The 18429-nt window shown below is 34.6% G+C and overlaps 1 protein-coding gene across 4 annotated transcripts in view; it reads right to left on the minus strand.

Moving 5' to 3' along the window:
• The window catches only part of LOC145261146 (glycogen debranching enzyme-like), a 178827-nt gene that overhangs the window by 97324 nt on the left and 63074 nt on the right, over nt 1-18429 (minus strand). For all 4 annotated transcript variants that reach the window (XM_080119445.1, XM_080119444.1, XM_080119447.1 and 1 more), the window contains exons 3-9: nt 16041-16263; nt 14767-15322; nt 10456-10564; nt 8960-9074; nt 6405-6617; nt 3368-3507; nt 2353-2540 (exon numbers count right to left, since the gene is read on the minus strand). In XM_080119445.1, coding sequence (XP_079975571.1) covers nt 2353-2540; nt 3368-3507; nt 6405-6617; nt 8960-9074; nt 10456-10564; nt 14767-15322; nt 16041-16263 — 1544 coding nt within the window. The remainder of the gene's footprint in view (nt 1-2352; nt 2541-3367; nt 3508-6404; nt 6618-8959; nt 9075-10455; nt 10565-14766; nt 15323-16040; nt 16264-18429) is intronic.

The raw sequence follows: 18429 nt of genomic DNA on the forward strand, positions 1-18429 counted from the left end.
TTAAGGACTTATTCTATTATTAATACTCTTCTTTTTTTCCATTCTTCTTTTATTTAACACATTAACAAAAATTATTTAATTGTTTTAAATGTTAGAATGAGACTGTCTTTCTATTCTAAAATTCTTTGAGGCCTGTTTCTTATCACGGTGCATCCAGGCCTTGGGTCAGCATCCCTGTTGTACGTCTCCAATAACGAAATGCAGATCTCCTGAATAAGTTTCTTCAGTGGAAGCAAGTTGGCTTTCTTGTGAGAATAGAGAATGTTAACATTGATTGTAGTACCAATCAATAGGGCTAAATTTAGGGTTCAGGTTAACTGACTATTCTAGGATACCATTTGGTTAACCTACGGGAGAATAGATACAGCTTTTTTCTTTGATCGGTGTACAGTATGCATTCTTCGTAAATGATCACTTTTCTTTTCCCGACAATCATTTAACAGCACGTGGAATTTCTAACCTTTTTGTCTTTGTCCATACTCATAGACTTATTCCATTATTAATGTAACGTCGCAGGAACAAACGAATAAAACAGGAAAGAAATAAAAATCTGACTCAGCAATTTTTTTAAACGTGCAAATGAAATGCATTTATTCATGGTTCTTCCAAAACAATGTGTTTCATTATCTTTCCAAAGTCTTTTCGTACACGCATGTGCTTTTTAATGATACCTACCCACACACCTACACACACACGTGATCACAACTTCAACATGGTACGCATTCTACATAAATGAACGATAGAGAGCATGATTTGTATAGCGGTACATCTCCGATCTCGCTCGTCAAACATTGTGTTACTTTCAGACATGATAGAAGGCTCCTATCGCTCTTGGGATTTGTACACAACTGGTCAACTAGGAGATGGTTTGTAACAAAAAAGAAATCCTCTTTTCATCAAATGGAAATAAAATCATGTTTTTTCTAGGGTAACACGTTTATTGTTTCAACCTGTACTATGGACTTAACTTGGCTACTATATCCATGCATGCATGCACGCATGCACATACTCATATGGTATACGGTATATATTCTTCATAAATGAACATTTTTCTCTTCTCTACTAACGGAACATTCATTTAACAGTTCATGGAATTTCTAACCTTTCTGTCTTCATCTGTACTCACAGACTTATTCCATTATTAATGTAACGTAGCAGGAACAAACGCATAAACCAGGAAAGAAATAAAAATCCGACTCAGCATTTTTTCTTAGTGCAAATGAAATACATTTATTCGTGATTCTTCCAAAACAAATTGTTTCATTATCTTTCCAAAGTGTTTTCATACACACATGCTTTTTAAAAGTCTCCATCCTCACCACCTCATACTGGCACTAGTCAGTGCTTTTTTGTTCTTGTATTTACACGTTTATCTTCCCCGGAATGCAACTTGCTTCTCTCCTTGACCACATGATGTAGCTTTCTTTCCTTTTCTTGTGAGTGAAGCTCGCGCACACTTGCTAATTTGCATACATGCTACTAATATTTTCACTAGCCAGCTAACCTTCACCTGCTGCTGCTATTTTCACACATGCTCACACTCTGTTACACTAATACTCTTCTCTTTTTCATTCCTCTTTCGCTTAACATGTTAGCAACGATGATTCAATAAAGTTGTTTTAAATGCTAATGTGATACTTTGTCATCCTATTCTACATATATCCATAAAAAGAGTATATAAAAAAGAAAATTCATCCTTTCTTCAGAAAAGAACGCTTTTCTCTTCCCTATTAACAGGATATTCATTCAACACCATGTGGAGATCCTAACTTTTTTGTTTCATCTGTACTTATTCCATTAATAACTTTTTGTTTTCCATAACTCTTTTATTAATACGGTAACAAAGATGATCAATGAAGTTGTTTTAAATGTTAGAATGATACTTTGTCTTTCTAGTTTACAAATAGGCCTGCATACACTATGTGATGCTATATGGAAGTGAGTCCTAGCCAGTGCGAGTTGAAGACATGCATTGCATGGAAAGAAATGATGGATGTGTAATGTTTTAAAGACAAGCTTGGATCTGATCACCTCAGAAGAAGATTAAATCTGGACAATATTAGGGATATGTTTGCAAAACAGGAGACTTTGATGGTATGGTCACATTGAAAGAATATATCAAAGTTCTTGGGTTGCTAGATATAGAACAGTTGAGGTAGCAGGTTCAGTTCAGAGATGAAGACTAATAAAGACATGGAAGGGAATAATAAAAATGGACTTGAAAGAAAGAGGGATAAATAAAAACCTGACTAGAGATAAGTTAGTTTAGAAATCAAGTACTAAAGCCTGTCCAACAAATGCCGGCTTGTAAAATAGATGTTAAACTAAATATGATAATTTTTCTGCTCTTACCTCGGCCACATGCAGGGGTGTACTATGACAGTTGTCCAGGCGAATGGCATCGGCGATTCTGGCAGTGCATTCCGTGTATTCCTTCATATGTTGCCACAGGAAAGGGCAATCTTCAGGCGACTTGCCGTAGCGCAGCTTGATGCTGTCACCCCAGCCAATCAATTCACGGCGGAAATAGATAAAGTTACCTTTGAATATAAATAAAACAAACATTTATTTTTATTAATGTTTCCAGTTGCATTTTGGAAATAAAAAGATACATACAAAAGACAAAGAAAATAAATACAAATTCCAATTTTAGTTCTTTCAGAAATAATTTGCCTCAGAAATAAAAAAAGGGCGGGAGAATTAACAAAAGAAAACATTTCTCAATATTTTCTTAAACTTAAAATGCAGTTTTTCAAAATCCCCAATTGAAATGATGTGTATAATCCATTAAATTTATACAGTTTTTTTTTTCTGTTGAAGTAGGGTCCATACCAGATTTTTGAGTTCTTGTCCAAAATTCACCCTATATTTAAAAACAAAAATTTAAAAAAAACTATATTAGGTACATACCTGTGATGCAACGAAAATATCATATTCCAAAAATTTCATAAATTGATGAAATAATTTTATTTTTAAATAAAAACAATCACATTTTATGAATAACAGAAAAGTGTACATCATTCTGAAAACAATATAAAAAAAAGGGTGATAACTCAATAATTCAAACTTGCAAGATTTATATTGTAATGCTTATTAATCCCTTAAAATTTATTTTCTTTATAAAAATAAAACAAATTGATCAATTTACTTAATTTTTGGAATATGATATCTTTGTTTCCTTGCAGACACATAAATCACACAGATTTTCTTTATTTTTGCTTTTTTAATATGTGGGAATTCTGGACAAAACCCGATTTTTATCTAGTGTCAGCATATAAATTCTCAAAACCAAACACGTCAATGTAAAAGTCCAATGCTGCCTCGTTTTAGGACAAATAAATAACAAGATAATGTTGATACGACTTACCAGGTTCAGCAAAGTTGCGTAAGGGATTATCGTTCATAACCCAACCATTGCATACCATGATGTATTTTGCATTGTCAGTGTACATCAACTTCTCTTCTTCCTGAACAGAACTCTCCAGTTTTTCTGGCACATAAAAGTAACTGCAACGGAATTAGAAAAATTAAAATAAACATCAAACAGGTAAAATCAAACCCAGAATACAACTTCATTAAATAACAAAACTACAGAAAAATCTTTTATATACTTAAATAATGATTTATATACTGCAATAATGATTTTATATACTTAAATAAATTATACACTCAGATGATGATTTTATATACTCAAATAATGAATTATATACTCAAATAATCATTTAGTTTTGCTAATACATTTAAAGCTACTAGGTATATTTTGTCTATTGCATGATTAGATGGATAGTTATGTAGAGATGACTAAAGTTATCTCCCTTTGAGGAAAACTATTTCATAGGCCAGAGATTTTTCCCTTAAGTTTATTTTGGCAAATCTCTACAAACATGTGATCAAGAATTAAGGCAAAAATATTTTTTATTTTATGCTGTATTCTATGACTTAAGATAAACAGTGTCTGGAAACAGCTGTATACTCTTTATTTGGAATATAATTTGAAAATAATTTAAATTATCAAAACTATATATACAGACACACATCTATGAAGCCAAGGGTAGTAGTGGTAGTATGACTGGGTTCGAATCTCTCAATCAGCAATAATTATCACTTCCTACACTGATAATTGCATAAGCATGAAACACTAGTGTTTGTAGGTATAAAAATTGTTAATATTTATTTTTTAAAATATTATATATATATATACATATACATATATATATATATACACACAGACACACACTTATTTTTTACACCACTCATCAAGGCCGATAGGCCACTCAAGGATAAGGGTTAAAGAGTGTAGAGTAGTCAAAAGGACAATATAATAATCGATAGTCATGGAAGTTCGGTAAATTTGATAACTTATATGGAACGGCTCATCAAGAACTTGTTCACGTTGGACTTGAAGACAACCATATTATAGACAGCTGGAAAGCAGGAAAACGGAAGACAATTCCACAGGCGTGCAGTTCTAAGAAAGAAGCTTTGATCATGGAATCTATGTTTAGGTTTAGGCACAGATAAAGAGTGGGGAAAATTATTGATAGTGTTTTCAGCTAGTCGAGTGTTTCTTGTGAAAGTTTGGCGAGGGGGGACCATAGATTGAAACTCAGTCGAACACTTTCCATGAAAATAACGATAAAGCAGAGACAAACTCGCAACATCTCTTCTGTGAGATAGAGGTTGCAGGGAAGAGAAAAGGACATCTCCCACCAGGCCACAAAGTCTATTTTGAACCCTATCAAGGCAGGACAAGTCTTTTCTAGCAGCTCCTGCCCATATGTGGCAACAGTATTCCACCCTTGGACGTATCTGGCTCTTATATAGATAGAGAATTGCATCAGCAGTGAGATATCTACTGGATCGATAGAAGGATCCGACCATTTTTCCAGCGGCCTTGGCAACAGATTTGATGAACGTATTCCATTTAAGATCAGGAGCCCAGAAGCCTGTCAAAACTTGAGGCCTCCCCAAGACAAGAGCCATTCATTTTAATTGATGCCAGATGGGGATCAGAACGTTGATGATGTAAAGATAGAAGCTTGGTTTTAGATGCATTAAAAGTAACCAGCCACTCCTTTCCCCATTGTACAACGTGATCAAGATCAGAGGAGAGAGAATCGAAGAGAACTTGGTCGTTTACTGTCTTAGATGTGCTACCATAGATGGTAGTGTCGTCAGCAAATTTGGTTTCATCATTGTATCGGGCAGGTTGTCCAGACCTAATTGACTCTTTCCCTCCACAGGTCTCTTTCTTCTATCGCCTTAGGAAGATCTTCAAGTTATAAGCCAGTGTCTTCTGTCAATAATTTTGTGTACGTCTTGACAGGTCTTCCTACTTTAGCGGTTTCGTGTTTAAGATCCCACAATAACACATCACTGACGACCTCATTTTTTCTTCTGTAGCAATGTCAGACATATCATGTTGTTCTTTCTATTATTACTGAAGATATCCTGGGCAGCCGACTATACAGACGGCTAATGATTTGGTGTGCTTTCCAGTTTAAGTTTGACACTGCTCGAGTATTCTAGTGTAAGTTCCATCCAATTTACTTTCACATTTTTTAATAAGTTTATATTATGGTTGTGTTCAAGTCTAACGTAAATAAGTTCTTGATGAGCCATTCCATATAAGTTATCAAATTTACCAAATTTTCATTACTAATGATTACTATATTGTCCAATCTCTACTGTACACTCTTTAACCCTTTCCTTGAGTGGCCTCTTGGTCTTGATAATGTGGTGATGCCTATGTAAAAAAAAAAAAAAAAATTCTTACTATGGCTCTAATTTGTTTTAGATTAGCATTAATATGTTGCTACACATTCATGAGCATGTTTCGGTCAGCCAGTTACTAGTAACTAGAGAGCTCTTCAAGCAATACGATATTGCTTACACGAAAGTTCCATCAGTAATGAAAATTTGACAGGATTTTACAAGCACAAAATTTATCACGAGGTCATATTACATGGCATTCAAAATAAAAAATATAATAGTATTTAATACATGTGAAGAAGAAAGAACACAAAGAAACAAAAAAGGAGGAGAATAAAAAGTGTATATCAAAATAGAGAGAAGAAACAGAGGAAAAAGAAAAGAAGGAAGAGAGGAGAAAAGAAAGCGGAAAAAGAAAGGAAGGAAGAGAGGAGAAAGAAAAGAGGAAAAAGAGAGGAGAAAGAAAAAAGAAAGCTCTTGAATACCTGTCTCTGCAATTATCATTATCTCAATATGGTTTTCAGACTTAGATTTCTGCTTTTTATTAGACTTAAGCAATGCGGAGTCAAAAGTGCTGTCAGAAATTGTGCAAACATTACAGCACTATAAACTCATTGCACAGGTATCCTTTCAGAGGATTGTCTCTCAAGACAGAAGGAGGCTAATCAGTTGGTCAAAAGAGGAGTACTTACTCATGCATCAGGGGTTCATCAGCCGTGACTCTATGCAGTTTTGGTCCATCTCCAGCCAGGAATCGATAGGACACATTAGCCAAGTAGTTCTCAATGGCAGCATCGATATGACTGCCAATTTCCCGGTTCATTTGGCAATTCAACTGATGAAGCTTCTCCCGCAGCTTATGGCAATACTCTTCCAACTTTTCCTCACTCTGGCTCACTTCCGCTCTAAAAAAAAAAAACAACAGAAAAGCAATTAAACATAAAATATTCATTTTTTTATAGAAATTTAAAAAGCTTCATGGTTTTTACTTTCTTGGTACATTTGCAATTAATAAAAGTTTTCCAAGTCATGATGGCGAAAGAGTTCAAATATTTGCTGCTTTTATATATTAGTCAACCAAACCAAAACATATTGAATTTCAAATTTAAAAAATAATACCTACGTAATTGTCATGTCGCAAATAGTAACATATCCAAGAATTAGAGAAAACGATAAGGTAGAAAAATGATTATTAATGAAAGACTCTTTTTGATAAAGTTTATATGAAGGAATAAATTTTATCTGAAATTTTGAATTACGTTTGTTATGCAATGTAAGCAACTGAACTCAATTATCTCCCCTGTCAACTTATCTTTTTTTTTTTTAGTAAACATAATATAGTGATTTTGCTTCCTTTCACAAATTTCTTTTTTTGTTTATAATTATTTTTCTACCTAATCGTTTTTTTGTAATTTTTAGATATGTTATTATTCGAGACCTGACATTTACTTAGGTACCATTTGTTTTATTTGAAATTCAATATTTTTTTATTTCTATTATATAGTAAAGCCAAATATTTTGTTATGTAATTTAATAATTATAAAAAAGCATATATTTGTAAAAATAGAAAACCTTGTTTTTTTTTTAAATAGTTTCATAAAGGAGGTCCATTTCTCATATTGACTCAATTTTGTGAAAAAAAAGAAAGGTAAAAAAATATTATTTTGCTCTCTTGAAATCCAACATTCTTAGTGAATAGATATGCAGTCATCCTCAAGACACAAAACAAAAGTACAGCCCAAACATGTGGACTTATAATTTTGCTAAGCCGCAAGCACACTTTGTTAGCAAAACATTATTTTTTAATATAAAAGAATACTTTTCCCAGGATGGATAAAATTAATTTTCTGAACAGAAGAGTTTTGCACCACTTTCATGTCGAAGTTTCCAAATTTTATCAAAATCAATTACATAATTTTTTCATTCTAAAATCAAAAGCTTAAGCTTAAAGGGTCTTAAAAAGAAATTAAAATTCAGAAAACCTTGCTTAATGTGTGTCTATAATGACTACGGATCAAAATCTGATAAATTGGAATTTTCAAATGAGAGGTTGTGACCATGGTATGCACCCTAAAACATTTTAAAATATGCCAAAGAAGCTGAAATTTGGGGAATATTTATTAATCTATATCTGATAATTATTGTTAAAATTTGACAAAAATCAGAGATATGTGAATTTTCACAAAGGGTTTTAATCTCCTTTTCATGAAAATAAAATAAATTAAATATAGCTCACATTACCACCCTTAAGCAGAACAATGGATAGAAAGTTGTTCACCAAGGTACACAAAAGAAAAATAAAATAGAATGGTTGATCAAGGTGTGGCAATAACAGGAACAAAAGATTGGTCGATATATTTTAGAGTTAGTTTTAGGAGTAGTGGTGGGTTTTGCAATAGTTTTACAAAGGTTGGGAGCAGTTTGTGGACGGTCTTGGATTTGCGACAATTCATGACAGTTACAGTTGACAAGAGTTGCAAGTTTGACTCAGCTGAAGGAAGGTCGCGGCTTGAACAAGATTGGAAAAGATTTGAGAGATCAAGACGAACTGACATCAACTGATTTGTCCTCCGCAGAAAAACTAAGATATGGACGTAAGTGCTTAGAGGGTAGTTTCCCACAACTGTGTCAAACATACACCCAGAGCCGAACTGACATTCACAGAACGTGTTTCTTTTCTAGTCATTTTATTTTTTATATACTTGTAAACTTGTGTGCACCCCCTCGGCAGCCGCCAATGTGAAAGATGACAACACAGCCTGAAGAGAAAACGAAGGAGAAAATCTCGTAAACAACATTAGAGTGGTCAATGTTGTCAACCGTGGTAGCACACATAATTTCTTGCAACTTTAATGATATTTATTTTGCAAAACTCAAAGGAAGTCAGTCACTCATGACACAATTACTTCTTTTTAATATTTAAGAATATTCAGTGAATAAAAGAAAACGTATCCAATTTTAAAAGTTTTCATAACAGGAATAAATATTTATAAATAAAATACTGATGCAAAATAAAATAAAATAATGCCAATAACATAGTAGAAGAAAAAAACAAAAATACTGGCTAGTCCAAATCAAATATCGATGTGCTAGACAGATTACTATTAAGGTTTAAAATTGAAAATCCAGAAAGATTACTTTATATATTAAGATCTAATTATATCTTGAGCTTAAAACTTTTCGAAGAGCTTACCCATTAATCCAACCGTGCCATTAATTAAATTATTAAATTATTTTTAATACTTACTTATTAATGTGGAAGTAGCCAATTGCCACATCAAAATCAATAGTAGCTTTCATGCGAGAATAATTTTCATCAGGGATGAGTACAAGGTCCTTGTTTTTGATAGGTTCACAATGTCCTGAAAGAAATAATCAGCTTTTAGTTCTGGAACATGAAACATCAAAATCCTATGCTAATTTAACTTTTGTAAATATTGAATAATCAAGTTGAATAGTTGTTGGATGTATATAATTGCAAAAACCTGCTGATTTCAAATACCATTGGTTTTGCTCAAAGATCAACAACCTAGTTTATTAATAATAGATAATGATGCTATTTGATTTTACTAATTTTAATAAATAGAGTGATTTCATGGGCTGGTCATTTCTAATGATTATCCTTTGAAAAATAACAGCAAATCTCAGAAAATGACTACTAAAATAATTATCAAGATGTATAGAATATGTAATTAAGAAAATCGATTGGAATTTCAATTCTTTTTGTAAAGATTAGACTAATAATTTTTAGAAATGATTGATAGTCAGAATAAGATATCAATTTATTGGGCACAATGCTATTGATGATACAAGTTGAGAAATAGACTGACTTTATTTTATATATTAGTCAATTTTTGTTACTATGGCACCTCGCTATTATACCACTTTTGTTCAGTCCCGACAAAATTCAATGCAACATAAATTTACTATGCGACCCCATAATCTTGCTACTATGTCACTATTGCGTGTATTGTGTTTTCGAATTCAATTTTTTTCATTTTTTTTTTTATTCATCCATGTTTCAGATTTAGTCCACATGTATTTTTATTTGAGAAAATAAAGCTATTTTTGCAAACCCTCGTTACTATGCCACTTTTGCTCAGTCCTGACGAGTGGCATAGTAGAGAAATTTCTTCTTCTTTTGTAGTAGAAGAAGTCGGTTTGAAATAAATTCCATAATAATAAATTATTATTTTAATATGGCACACAAATTCACCCTAAATAGATAAAACTTAAAACAGTAATCATTATTGACATAATTTATTTTAAAGGAATAATTGCAGATGGGAAATTAGTCCAAAACAATTCATTTAGATTTACCTACACATTTATGACCTATCTGCATTGAATAAATAGTTATTAGAAGTTATAAGCATTTGAAGTATCCCAAATATCAGTTTTAAGCAAAATAGTCATCTTTGTTTACGTTACTTACCAATCTGCTGAGATTTGATATTTACGAAACTTAGAATGCTTATAATTCTATTAACGATTTAAGTTAATGCAAATAGGTCACGAATGCTTAAAGTAAAATAAATTAATTTTGACTAATTTCCCAATGGTATTAATTTCTTTAATATATAATTTATGTTGGTAATAGTATTAGCATTAAAACTTACTTGTTTTAATTGATTATAGGAGGACCAGATAATCAGTAGTGAATGTTAAATTTTGAAAATTCAGTTTATTAAGAAAATAAATAAATAAAAGAAACACAAGAAAAAGAAAAAAGAAAGCACTTACCCTTGATTCTACGACAGAATTTCTTGACAGTGTCTTCAATGTCACAGAGGTAAAACTCATGAAGTTTGTATTTGGGAAAAACTTCGGTGTGCAGCAAGTGCCTTATAGCCTGGGAAAAATGAGATTAAGGGCAGTCATGAAATGTTGATAGGTACAAATATGATGATGATGCTTAAATAATTAAGTGAGAAAAGAGATGGAGAGAAATAGAGACAGAGAGAGAGGGGGAGAAAGGGAGACAGAGAGTGGAAAAGACAAGGAAGTGAAGAGAGGAAAAACAGAGAAAGCGATAGAGAGAAAAAGGAGAGGATGAGAGACAAAGGGGATAGAGAGAGAACAAGATAAAAAGAGAGAGAAAGAGGTAGCGAGGAAGAGGAAGAGACAGGTGAAGAGAAAGGGGGGGAGACAGATGGAGGAAAAAAGGGGGAAAGAGACGGGTGGCAAAAAAAGGAGAGAGACAGGTGGCAAAAAGAGGGGGAGAGAGATGAGTGGCAAAACGGGGGGGGGACAGGTGGAGAAAGGGGGGACAGGTGGAGAAAAAGGGGGGTGATAGGTGGAGAAAAAGGGGTGACAGGTGGAAAAAAAGGGAGGGTGTGACAGGTGGAGAAAAGGTGAAGAGACAGAGATAGGAGGAGAAACAGGTAGAGAAAAAGAGAGAGAAAGGGGAGAGAGAGAGGAGGGGAAAGAGAGGAAGAGAGAGAAAAGAGGAAAAGAAAGAGGAAAAAGAAGCAGTAAGAAACAGAGTGAGGGTAAGTCAAACGGAGGGAGAGAGAGGGGGAATGAGGACGAGACATGGAGAGAAGGTGGATGGGAAAAGAGGAAAAAAATGTAAAAGACAGGGGTACGAAAAAGAAAGTTGACAAAAGAAAGAGAGAGGGAAAGAAAAGAGAAAGTAAGAACACAAAGAAAGGGAGAAGAAAATCAGAAAAAAGAGGAGGGAACAGAAAGAGTGGGAAAGAGAGAGAAATAAAAAATAAAAAAAGAGAAAGCAAGAAAGAACTAATACAAATGTGGAAGAAGTCACTGCACATCAACTTCTCTACACGATGATAACAAACATTGTTAAATGCTGAGGCATGGAGGAAGTAATCCATTATAAGGATAGTTGTCTTTTCTGTCTGACTGGCTAAAACTCAGAAACTACCAAAGATAGACATACGAACTTAGATATTCTGATTTAATATGACTCCAAGCAGTTTATGATAACAAAAAAAATGCTATAATAATTTTTTATTAAAAAAAAATCAAAGGAAATATCTTTACAAATAGTTTTTTTTTTTTTGACTAATGAGTCAACTTTTATCAAAACCAAAAACCACTTGAGGATAAAGGTTAATGAGACATATTTTTTTTTTAACAAGGGAGTCACCACTTATCAAGGCTAAGGGTTAATGAATGTAAGGTAGTAGTGTAGTAATCGTTAATGGTGTAGCTTGGTTAGAATTTGGATTATTTAAGGGGACAACTCAACAAGAACTTGTTTACATTGGACTTGAAGGCTACCATATAGTAATCGTCTGGGAAGCAGGTTAGTGGAACAGTGTTTAACAGGCAGGCAGTTCTAAGAAAGAAGCGTTGTTCATGACCTTTGCATTTTGATTTAGGCACAGGTAGAGAGTGGGGGAAATTGTTGAAAGTGGTTGTAGCTAGTTGAGTATTTTTTTTTTTTGCGAGAGTTTGGTGAGAGGGAGCATAAATTGGAGCTCAGATGAGCACTTGCCATGAAAATAATGATAGAGCAGAGACAGGCTCGCAATGTCTTTTCTGTGGGAAAGAATTTGTAAGAAGGAGAAAAGGGCATTACCTATTAGGTTTCAAAACCGATTTTGAACTCTATCAAAGCAAGATAGGGCGTGCCGAGCAGCTCCTGCCCAGATGTGGCAACAGTACTCTATTTTAAGATGTACTTGGTTTTTATACAGATAGAGGATTGCATTGCCAGTGACTGCTGGAGTGATAGAATGATTTTTCCAGCGATCTTGGCAACATATTTGATTTATGTGTTCCATTTCAGATCAGGAGTGAAGATCAGTCTAAGAAGCTTACCATAACATGGTGCTCCCCAAAACTAGAGCCATTCATTTCAATTGGGGCTTGATGGGAGTCAGAGCGATTATGATGTAAAGAGAGAAATATGGTTTTCGATGCATTAAAATTAACCAGTCACCCTTTTCCCCATTGCACCATGTGCTTAAGATCAGAAGATAGAGAATCAGAAAAATCTTGATCATTGCTAACCTTTGAGGTATTGCTATCGATTGTGGTGTCATCTGCATAAATGTCTACGAATGATCTAAAAATGCGATTTGGGAGATCATTGATGAAGATCAGGAATACAGTAAGGCCTAGGATGGAACCTAGAGGGATGCCAGCATCGATACTATGAGCTTCAGATTTCTGCTCATCGATGACTACTCTTATAGAGAGAAAGGATTTAATAATTGAGAGAACATTTCCAGCTATGGAATAGCTGGAAATCTTGTGAAGTAGACCTTTATGCCATACCCTATCAAAAGCCTTGGATATGTCAAGAGCTATTGCTCTAGAAACAAAACCCCTAATTGAAAAATGATGAATATCATGAGAAGATTAACAATAGTATGTGCTTAAAACAATAATCGACCCCAAAAACAGCAATTCTTGCTCCTTTTTCAAAAACATTGTTCGTGAAATGTGAAGACTAAAGAACAAAAAAATATCAGCGAGAAATATAAGTCTGACGAAAGTAAACCCAAAGTTCACTTTCTATTCTCATTAGTAGCGATAGGCACTGACAGATCTTTATTGGACAAACCAAAGTCTGCCCCCTGATGAGTGTGCCAGTTAAGCCACAAGCAGTCTATGATTTACATATAAACATTAAAAAATAACAATCCATTCTGTAACATTCCCAACACCATCTACATTGTTTTGCCGATTGATTCAACTGAAATTTTAGCAACATACAGATCACACCATCTTCTTTTTGGTTTGCTTCTTTTTCTGCATCCTTCCACCATACCATACAAAACATGGAATAATGTGGATTCAAAATGTCTGAAGTCATCTTTTCTCTGCCCAGCTACATGTTAAATAATTAGTAGGATGAACTAGATTCTCAATTTCTTTGAAGACTCCCTTCTAAATTGAGGTAATTAAAATTTTTCTTCCAATCCTTTTTTACTGGAGAGCTGGATGTTCCCCACATTAAAAACCGAACACGTGTCTCACCATCCTAGACAACTGAAACAATTTAAAATAATTTCCTAAAAATAAAAATAAATTATTTTAAATTGAATATGATAGAAATTGTCTACCTTAAATTTTAAAAATGTATAAATAAATGAAAAAAAAATTAAAATAGTTTCACTACATCCCGAGTAGTGCTGGGTATGTACAGCTGGTTGTATGCAAGTTATTTAGAAAGTATTATTAGTCCATCCCAGATGATTGGTAATATAAAATATTTTGGGTAATAGTCAGCTAATGCACTTCCTAACTTCTGCTGTGGCTGCTACCGGAAGTGGTAACAAGGCAAATCAAGTCCTTCACTTTTTTCTCATTTTCCCCTGCGCATGTACTCATTTTTTATTACCTTTTTACCGATCATTCTTTTTTTATTTAATAATCATTGAAAAGTTTTTTCAGTCTTATTTTGATTAAGAATTATTGAAATTAGTTTTATTTTTTTAAAGAATTACTGAAAACACTTTCTGTCCTCTTATTTTTTTTTAAAGAATTATTGAAAACCCATTAAAAAATTTTAATTAAGATTAATTGAAATTAGTTTTTTTTTTTAAGAATCACTGAAAACAGTTTTTGTGCTCTTTTGTTATAAGAATTACTGAAAACACGTTTTGTTATTGAAAGTGCAAATAAAAACTAATTGTGTTATTTTCATCTGTATACTTTTGTTAATTTTTATTGTATAGTTTTTAATAATGTCCTTTTCTTATATTTGATTTCAATAAATCGCTTCACAATAGAAATACTGAAGAATAATAAAAGTGAAGGAACTCATTTGCCTAGTCACCGCTTCCGGTGGCAGACACACCAGAAGTTAGGAAGCATGTTAGCTGACTATAACCATATTTTTAAATAATCACATAAAAATTTTTAAAAACCAAGAAGGGGGATAACTCAGTTTTAATTGAAGGAGTTGTCTAGCCATATTTTCTTTAAAAGTAGGTAAACAAATAAAAATTAAAACCTAAGACTACTTTAGTGTATACTTGGCAATGCCAGATAGATAAAAATTAATAAATATTAAAACTAAATGGCTTAACAGAAAAATAGACTACAATGGCCGGTTAGATTTTTTGATTTACTTACATGAAGGTGTTCGTCTTTCTCGATGATAGCAGAGAGACCAAAGTGCTTCCATTCACCCCGGGACACCTGCAGAGAAAAGTGGTGGAAAAGCCTGTCGATTATGAAAGCAGGTTTCAGGTGAGGTGAGTTATACAGATTGTACGCACACTCAGGGTGCTGCTGCAGCCAGGAACTACATTTCGACGTGTGGTTGTACACGACGTCGGTCGCAGTAAGAATCTTCCATTCTTGGTTCATCCAGCGAGTGAACTCCTCGACATCCTTAAAAGTCACCGATTTGTTCTTGCTGAAAATCGGATTCAGACTCTTATGGTCTGTAATCGAGTACGAAGAATTAGAGATGCCCAGTTTTTGCAGAGGTGTGAAGTGGATCATGTTGTAACCAGATTCCTTGGCCACCTGTAGACGGGTGATCCATTGCTCAAACGGACCCAAGGATTTGGAAAGGACAGATTGGCACTGGATACAGTTCATGGGAATCTCCTCACCGCTACCGACAGGTAAAATTGGATCTACCAAAAAGTAGCCTTTACCATTGGCCTTATGGAAATCATCACTGAAAGAGTCAAAGTAAGAAGAAAAGAAAAATAAATAATTGAATATTTTGAATAAAGCAGAATACATTATTTTGTGATACTATCAATGTTCTCCTCCCCCCACCACGAGTGTTGGGAAAAAGGAAAGAAAAAATAATATAACAAAAGAAAAGGAAATAGGTTTATCGGGTAACAAAAGAAATAGGGTTTATCAGTAGACAATGGAAATCGAAATTTGTTCCTTAATGCAGACAAAAGACAGTTATGGTAAGGTTCTAATTAAAGTGTAGTAATGACTGCAACAAAAGAATCAAACAGTGGATGTAGATATATTTAGATTTGGTTTGTGGGAACTTTAGCATTGATAATGGGTTTTATGATGCTGGGGAACGGTTTGCAGAGGCAAGTGTTTTGTAATGTTTTTACAAATTTCAGAAGTTTAATCTTATTTGGAAGGGAAAACCATTTGTTACAGCACAACCGAGTTGTTGCATGATTTTATCGTTAGCCACTGGGTCACAAACTGGGATTTGATCAGTACAAGCTAGTTGTCTGTAAGAATGTGTCTAATTTTCAAGAGTCAAAACACAATGTTCTTAGACTCACAATGTCACCAAAGATGTGAACCAGAGGATCTAAATGTTGTATTGGAGGAAAAACAAAAAGTGACTTACCACCTGCACTTAAAAGAGAGAGAGAGAGAGAGAAAAGAGTGAAATAGGAGAAAGGTGTTCATACCTGCCATCAATAGTGAAGTAGTAATTGAAGGATCCCGGGATGATCATCTGGACATCAATATAGGCATCATGGCAGTCACTTTTCATGTTACATGCACTTTGCCACTTTACTTCACGGAACATTTGTCGCTGGAATTTCTCCGAACGGCTTACCGGATGATTTGTAAACATACGGACATTGTCAGCATGTAGAGATGGGCCAAGAACAAAACGGAGGATCCATTCTGAAAGAAACAAAAAAAAAAAGAATATAATTATTTCCCAAACAGTATCAATACTTGAATTTGGAGTTTTATCCAAACACTATTCAATTGCAGGAAGTAACCTGTAGTATAGAACGTTATTGTTAACAATGTTATAATGTTCTATGCTAACTTCATGATGCTGTGAAAAAAAACATAACAGGAAGCTTACTGAATATGTTTCTCTTGCAAAAAAAAGTTGTCATACAAGTATTTTTTACGGGGAGGGATAAATCATAATGGAAGGGAGTAAGGAGAGAGAAAAGAACAGGGGTAAAGAGAGAGAGAGAAAAGGGGGTCAAGAGAGAGAGAAGGGGTAAAGAGAGAGAGAGAGAGGAGTAAAGAGAGAGAGAGAATGAGATAAAAAGAAAGAGAAGGGGTAGAGAGAGAGAGAATGAGGAAGGGGGAAAGAGAGAGAGAGAAGGGTAGAGAGAGAGAAGGGTAAAGAGAGAGAGAAGGGGTAAAAAGAGAGAGAGAGGGAAGAGAGAAAAGAGGGAGAAGTGGAAGAGATAGAGAAAGAGGAAAGAGAGAAAAGAAGGAAGAAAGAGAAGGGGAAAAGAAAGGAGGCATGGGGGAAGACATAAGGGGGAAAAAGGATGGCAGGAGGGAAGAGATTGTAGAGTAAAAGAGATGGAGTGGGGAAAAGAGAAGGAGGGAGAAGAGTAGGAGAAGGAAAAAGATAAAAGTGGCGGAAAGAGAGAAAGGTGGTAAATGGAGAGAGAAAAGGGAAGAAAGTGGGGGAATTGAGGAAGAAGAAAGACAAAGAGGTAAAAAAATTAGAAGATTGGAGAGAGTGGTGGGAGTAAATATGAGAGAAGAAGGGGAAAAGACAAGGGGGAGGGTATGAGAGAGAGAGCATAATAAACAGAAAGAGATAAGAGAAAGGAGAGTTAGTGAAGGAAAATGAAAGGAGAGATAGCGTGGAGAAAGGAGAGAGAGGAAAAAGGGAGGAGAGAGAGGAAATTAGAGGACAGAGGGGAAATGAGAGAAGAGAGGCAGAAAGGGAGAAGAGAGAAAGGAGAGAGAAAGAGGAAGAAGAAGGAGAGGAAGGGAAGGAGAGTGAGGAAAGAAGGAGTGTGAGGAAAGACGGAGCATGAAGAAGGAAGGAGAGAGAGAAGGGAGGAAGAGATATAAAGGATAGAAAAAGAGGGTGAAAAAGAAGGAAAGAGAGAGAGGAAAAAGAAAGAAAGAAAGAGAGATGAAGGAAGGAAGGAAGGAAGGAAGGAGAGAAATAGAAGAGGGAAAGAAGAGAAAAGAGAAAAAAGAAAAGAAAGGAAAGGAGAAGAATTAAAGAGACAACTAGAGAGAAGGAAAAATAGTGAGGAGAAAAGAGAGACAGTGATGGCAAAGGAGAGAGAGAGTGGAAGAAGAAAGATGGGAAGGGAAGAAAGAGACATTGTGTGTGAAGGAGGGAAACATTGAACTTATCCCTTCCATGTTTTCCTTAGTCTTCAGCTGACTGACCTTGCTTCCTCAACTATACTACATCTGCTAAATCAAGCACTCACATCAATTCTTTCAATGTGACCAAAGCAACAAAGTTGCCTGTTTTTCACACATCTTTCTATACTGTGTAAATTTAAATTTTTTGTGATACTATGGTTGACCTGTGGCCATTAAGGAAGGAACTAGAAAAATAAATAAAGTAGGAAATAGATTTAACAATAGACAGAAATTTGTCTTCAACATATACAAAGAGAAGTAAGAGTAGATTTAAATTCAGGGTGTGGCAAGTGACCGAATGACCGATAGGTAGAGAACAATGGAGTAAGGATTAAACAATGTGCATGTAGGTATTTTAGGGGAGGGTTCAGCTCAGGGGAATAATAAGAACAACATTTGACAGGTGGGGTTGTGGGGATCAGTCCTGAACTCCGAGGTGGACAGTTGGATTTTTGATATGGCCGAGGGCAGTTGGTTGCTCGGAGGTTCCCGAGGGGGATAAGGAGATGAACTGACAAAAGTGACTGATACAGCCTTGACAGAATGTACGTGTGGACTAGTGTGTAGAGGGTTGATGAGGACACACACCTATAGCCCAACCATAACTGTAGAGAATGAGAGTCTGCATTTTTTTTTTTTATTTTGTTCCTGGATTTTGTTTTATTGTATTTTTATACTTGTGGACTAGCGCACTTCCCATCGACA

Source organism: Euprymna scolopes, chromosome 37 (genome assembly GCF_053919585.1).
Source record: "Euprymna scolopes isolate OS-2025 chromosome 37, ASM5391958v1, whole genome shotgun sequence".
In the NCBI taxonomy this organism is placed as follows: Eukaryota; Metazoa; Mollusca; class Cephalopoda; order Sepiida; family Sepiolidae; genus Euprymna; species Euprymna scolopes.